This window comes from Syngnathoides biaculeatus, chromosome 15 (genome assembly GCF_019802595.1).
Source record: "Syngnathoides biaculeatus isolate LvHL_M chromosome 15, ASM1980259v1, whole genome shotgun sequence".
Lineage (NCBI taxonomy): Eukaryota > Metazoa > Chordata > Actinopteri > Syngnathiformes > Syngnathidae > Syngnathoides > Syngnathoides biaculeatus.
In genome coordinates, this window is record NC_084654.1 from 5,133,976 (window position 1) to 5,139,975 (window position 6,000).

Sequence of the window (6,000 nt, forward strand, 5' to 3'; positions counted from 1 at the left end):
AAATTGTGATCATGAAATCTGCATTCGTATGTAAGCACGCAAGAACATATAAAGCTTGATGGCTTCCTCTGCAGAGGTGGGTGGATGAAGACTGTTATTTGCCATGGCAAGACAACAGATGTCAAACACTGTATCATCACAGGGGTACGGTCATCTCTGAAGGCATTCCCCTCTGCAGACCTCTATCTTTTTTTGAGATACATCTTTCAAGTACTCTGTCTCCAAAAAGTTAAGGTAAGGTGTACATCATCACTGAGTGCCCACCTGGAGAGGCAGCATTTCTGCATAGGCAAATTCTGTGAGTGCTCCAGAGGTGAACAACTTCCTCTCTAAATAAAAATAGTGATGAAATCAGCTTGTACATTTCACAAACGAACTGGAGTACAAATGTTACACTTAATTAGCCAACATGTAGTGCAAATCAGCGCCAGTTTTAACATCTGCACAATTCTCGACCTAACCTAACTATTAATTAAAACAAGACAAACTTTATTTAAATTTACAATTTTCATTTAAGTAATTATAATAAGCTGACAATACTCATCTTAAGATTTAGAATAAAGCCTAGAGTGAGCTCTTCACCCTCCTGTCTAACTATTCGTACCACAATCAAAGTCACCCACAGGTTGGTATTATACTTTTTGTGAAGTGGAAGACAATTGGGAGGACAGGGTTGCAGTCCTGACTTCTATTAATTCAAGGCATGTAAACTGAATGAGACTTTTGTCCAAGAATTCACCAGAAAACAAGCCTGAGTCTTTTAAATCTTGGAAGAGGTTAATCCAAAACTGTGCATCTTCTTTTCCTTTTCTTTTTCTTTCGGCTTGTCCAGTTATGGGTCGCCACAGCGTGTCATCTTTCTCCATCTAACCCTATCTCGTGCATCTTCTTCTCTAACACCCACTGTCCTCATGTCCTCCTTCACAAATCCATCAACCTTTTCTTTGGTCTTCCTCTCCCTCTTTTGCCTGGGAGCTCCATCCTCAGCACCCTTCTACCAATATACTCACTGTCAGGCCTCTGAACATTTCCAAACCATTGAAGTCTGCTCTCTCTCACCTTGTCTCCAAAACATCCAACTTTGGCTGTGCCTCTAATGAGCTCATTTCTAATCCTGTCCAACCAGTTCACACCAAGCGAGAACCTCAACATCTTCATGTTGCCTCCTTAAAAAGCCCCACCAGTTCTCTATTCTTTGGTTGTGATTGTTCAATCCATACATACATATATAGACAGAAAATCTTTGTTAAAAGTTGTCCAGATGGTCGTGCCTCTAACCCCTGCATTTGAATGAATTTCAATGAAACAGTTCTTGGTGCCAATGAATTCAGACAGAAGTCCCATTCCTTGATGACATCTGATTAATAAAGTATCCAGCAATTATCTTCGGATCATTGTTTGTTGACTAAGCATGTAGCCATATCACCATGTGTGAAAACCCATCTATTGCACCATTGATGCAGATCCCATATGGTTTGAGTTTGTCATAGGAGTCTACATGCCACAAAAAGTTCGAGCCAGGACTCTGGTACATACACCGGCGAAGCCGACTCCGGCGCCTCAGTTGCGCACCATTCGGGTCCAGTATTTTCTGCAGTCTCCTGATCTGATTTTAAATGCATCATCTTGTATCCATGTGGCATGCCATATCTGTCCAACTGATTCTGAACAAACATTGCTGCATCTAGCAGGTCTGAATGGGCCTCCTGAACAAACGCAAAGTCCGCAGGTGCCTGCTAAAGCCAACAAGCTTATCTCCCAGTCTCTTAAACCCATATTAAAATAAAATTTGATCAAAGTAAATAAGATTGTCATTTTCCTTATTATGTAGTATGCCAAGTCACTTGTTGTTCACAGGATCTCGGGTGAGTTCGATGTGTCCCGATAACTCAGAAAAAAAAAACAGCCCGGAAAACAGAAGGAAAAGTAGTCGGAAAAAAAAGCCCCAAAAAAAGGAAGAAAATAGTCCAAAAAACAGGGGAAAAAATATTAGTCCAAAAAACAAAAACTATTAGCCCAAAAAATAGAAAAAATTAGCCCGAAAAACAGGATGTTTTTTTGTGTGTGACAGCAATACACTTCTGGACTAGTTAAATCTTTATCTATCTATCTATTTATTTTTTTATTTATGACCTGCAAAGACTGCAGCTCTGTGCTTCACGGAGACTTGGCTTTGTGGACACATCCCCGAAAACGCCGTTACACTACCTGGGTTTCAGATTCATCGTGCGGACCGCGTCTCGGAGCTAGCACAGAAATCAAAAGGCGGTGGAATATGCTTTTATATCAATGAGAAATGGTGCACGGACGTTACACAGCTCAGCAAACACTGTGGCCCACTTTTAGAGTCACTGTTTTTGAACTGTAAGCCGTTTGATCAGCCACGTGAGTTCACATCTTTCATCCTTGTCGGTGTTTATATTCCACTTCAAGCTAGCATGAAAGCAGCACTACTAACGGTCGCCGAGCAGATAGACGAGATTGAGAAAAAACACCCAGATTCACTGCTTATTATCCTAGGAGATTTTAACACAGCTAAACTTCACTACAAACTCCCTAAATATAAGGAGCACGTATAATGTCCAACGAGACCACTGTTACACATTCATTACAAACACATATCGTGCAAACCCCCGCGCACTCATTGGCTCCTCTGATCACTGCTTGCTGTACTTAATACCTACATACACGCAAGCACTTAAATGTGCGAAGCCTTCAGAAAAAAAAGTTATAAAGTGGACCAGCGAGGGCAAATTAAAACTTCAAAGCTGCTTTGACTGTACAGACTGGAGTGTCTTTGAAAATTCAACTCAGAGCCTAGATTAATATAGGGATATTGTTACCGCATATGTCAGTTTCTGTGAGGTGGTGTGTCTTCGAACAAAAACTTTTTGCATGTTCAATAACAACAAGCTGTGGTTTTCAGACAGACTTAGACAACTCTGCCAAGGCTTAAGAGATTGCATTTCATAGTGAAGACAGGGCCCTCTACAATCGCAGTGGAAACCAGCTGACTAAAGAAATTAACATTGCAAAGAGTGACTATGCAGTTAAACTGGAAAAACATCTCGGCACTAATGACTCCAAATCAGTTTGGCACAGATTACAATCACTCACTAACTACAAGCGACATTCTCCCCTGGAAGAAAGAAGAGTGGGCTAGCCGACGACCTAAATAGCTTTTACTGCAGATTTGAAAGAGACACTTCCACACCATGCACCCACCAAGCACCACAAGCCTACAGATTTTCAAACAACAAAAGATCAACAGAGTGCCGGGCCTAGACTTCAAGAGCGTCACAGGTCTCCAACTGGACCCATTGCTGTTTGCCTATTGAGCTAACAGGTCTGCAGATGATGCCGTCAACATGAGTCTACACTTCATCCTTGAACATCTTGACAGCGAAGGTACCTATGCGAGGGTCCTGTTCGTTGATTTCCACTCTGCATTTAACACAATCATCCCTGAACTTCTCTCCTCCAAACTTCTCCAGTTTAGCATCTCTCCTGCCATTTCCCGGTGGATCTACAAATTCCTGACGGGCAGGACACAGCAGGTGAGGCTTCTGAGGAAGCACGGCCTGTCACAAGAGCTGCTGAGACAGTTCTACGCAGCGTTTATCCAATCAGTACGGTGTACCTCCATCAGGTTGGAATTCATCCATCCATCCACCAAATCTTCCAGCTCCTTCCATCAGGAAAGCGCTACAGATCAATGAAAGTCAAAAGTAGCAGACATTCGAACGGTTTTATCCCTCTGGCAATTAAGTCATTAAATTCTTACCTTGTGCCATGTGAGGACACTCACTCACATCCCGCTGGTCCAATCAGTATTAGCATTAGTATTATATATATATATGGTAAATTGCATGATTCGTCACTTCAAACTGCTCGCTTTGCACAATTAACATTGCACTGGTCTATAACGAGAACCGCGAACGGGTAAAGGCACTATGCACAAGCTTAACACAATGTGGGATGTTAACACACATCTCTTACCTCTTCTAAATGAAGATTTTACATCTTACACGTCTTATAAGGAATAGTTCCAATCAACAGAAACGTCTCTTGTTCTTTGTTCCTGTTGCTGTTATTCCTTGTTCTTTGTTCTGAATGTCATACGAGGGCAGCACCAGCTGCCATAGAAAAATTCCTTGTGTGTTTTTACACAATTGGCCATTAAAGGTGATTCTGATTTATTTATTAAAATTTTGCGCTGCACATTTATATTTTTATTGGAGTACGTACGCAATTACCATTACTCACTCAGAGAATCTTCTGCTGGAGGTGCTGACGGTGTAACTGAGGTTTTTATCTTTGACAAAACCATGGTGAAAGGGAGTTATTGTCTTCTTTTCTTCTGCTTCAAAATTACCCTGTGGAAGGACATGAGCCCATCAACACAATTGCTAAACTTGACAGATTGTACCATATTGTCGTTGATGTCTTGTGCAAATTCTTCCTCCACATAACAAACAGCGTCGCTGTTGCCGGAGGAAGCCTCACCATAAAGTCATCCTTCTGAGGGCGTAACTTTTTTAACATTTTTCAAACAACCTTTGATTGCCAAAAAGCTTTGTCCTTACGGGGGTGAATCCCTCCTTGCAGCTTGAGGTTTGTCAGCACTTTATTCACCCTCTTCATCATTGTCACCATTTTTCTGCAATCTGCTATCCACAAAGCTAATGCAGCTTCCATTTGAACAATCCTCTTATTTCGCGGGGTCACCACACATTTCGCTTCCTTATTAAAAGTTATTGAAGTGTTTTTTTTTTTTTTAGATTTTATGGAGCACTCCACGGATTCATTAACGTCATATTGGCATGCTGTCACGTCCCATCGGAACGAGAGGTAGGACCCAAATGCAGGAACTCGGAAGACGCAAGGTAGTTCAAGAAGAGACACGTTTATTGTATGCCGAGGTCGGGGATCGAGCAGGCAGTCCGGTGCAGCAGCGGTTGTTGGGGCGTCGGGCGAAGAGAGCAGATGAGTGGGCAGGCAGTAGTCGGTACACGGGGAAACAATCAACGCAGGCAGAAGTGTCAAGGAGTCAGGCTTACAAGGTTGGTCAGAGAACGGACGGAGGTCGGTACACACAAGTTCAGTCAGGAGTACGAGAGTGCTGGAACGGGACATAAAGCTCAACGAACTGGCGGAGGACCAGTCGTCACCGGGTCCTATATATACGGGGGATGATCAGCCTGCATGAGGCACAGGTGTGTGCCTCCCAATTAGCGCAGCCGCGCGGGCACCCGCACAGCTCGTGTTGAAGCGGCAGGATCATGACACATGCCACAAAAGCATAACTTCTTCTGTCTTTGATTATATCCAAAAGTTTTACTTTTTTTGCCGATCGTCATCATGTTCCTCTTCCTCTTGAAAGATTCAGAGGAAGCTTTCGTATCAGCACAAAGGCTTTGGCAGCATTATGAACGCAAGATGCTGTTGCGCAGACAGTCAATAGCATAGAAAATCGCAGCGAAGAAGGACAAGGGAGAGGGTGGAATGGAAGTTGCTGGGTGAGGCTTCAATGATGTGCTGCCAATCAGCTCACGAGACCATGTTGCATTATTATGAATGTATACCGCCGTACTATAGTATCAGGGGTTTAATGAGTAGTTAGGATCAAGACGAGTAAATTATGCGCCTCACATGGGTGCTCTGAAAACTATTGTATTTACAGTATGTATTTACCGGTATGGACTTTTGTCTTTTACGCACGGTGGCTGGGAAGTGCAAAACAAAATACAAAAGCCGAAACACAAGATTTCTATCAGAGAAAGTTGTGGCAGAATAAGATTGATGTAGAACTTCATGCATTCTAAACAATAGGGGTTTTTAAATCAATGTAAAACATTTTCTAGATTCCTCTAAACGTATAACCCCAATTTAGTCAAGTTTAGCCTTTAAATTCATCTGTGATTTTGTGTTGTAGAATAAAAGTTGTTCTTTGTAAATAGTTATCATTGTTTATTAATTTGACGTAATAGAAAATCTCTT

The 6,000-nt window shown here is 42.2% G+C and overlaps 1 protein-coding gene across 3 annotated transcripts in view; it reads right to left on the bottom strand.

Annotated features, from left to right (window-relative positions):
- LOC133513056 (alcohol dehydrogenase 1-like) overlaps positions 1–4,587 on the bottom strand; it is a 46,694-nt gene extending 42,107 nt beyond the window's left edge. Inside the window, exons 1-2 of one of the 3 annotated variants that reach the window (XM_061843349.1) lie at positions 4,507–4,587; positions 4,267–4,376 (exon numbers count right to left, since the gene is read on the bottom strand). In XM_061843349.1, the coding sequence (XP_061699333.1) occupies positions 4,267–4,376; positions 4,507–4,545 (149 nt within the window). In that variant the 5' untranslated portion in view covers positions 4,546–4,587. The other 2 variants (XM_061843352.1, XM_061843350.1) reach the window with 2 other exon arrangements.
- Between the last annotated feature and the right edge of the window lie 1,413 nt (positions 4,588–6,000).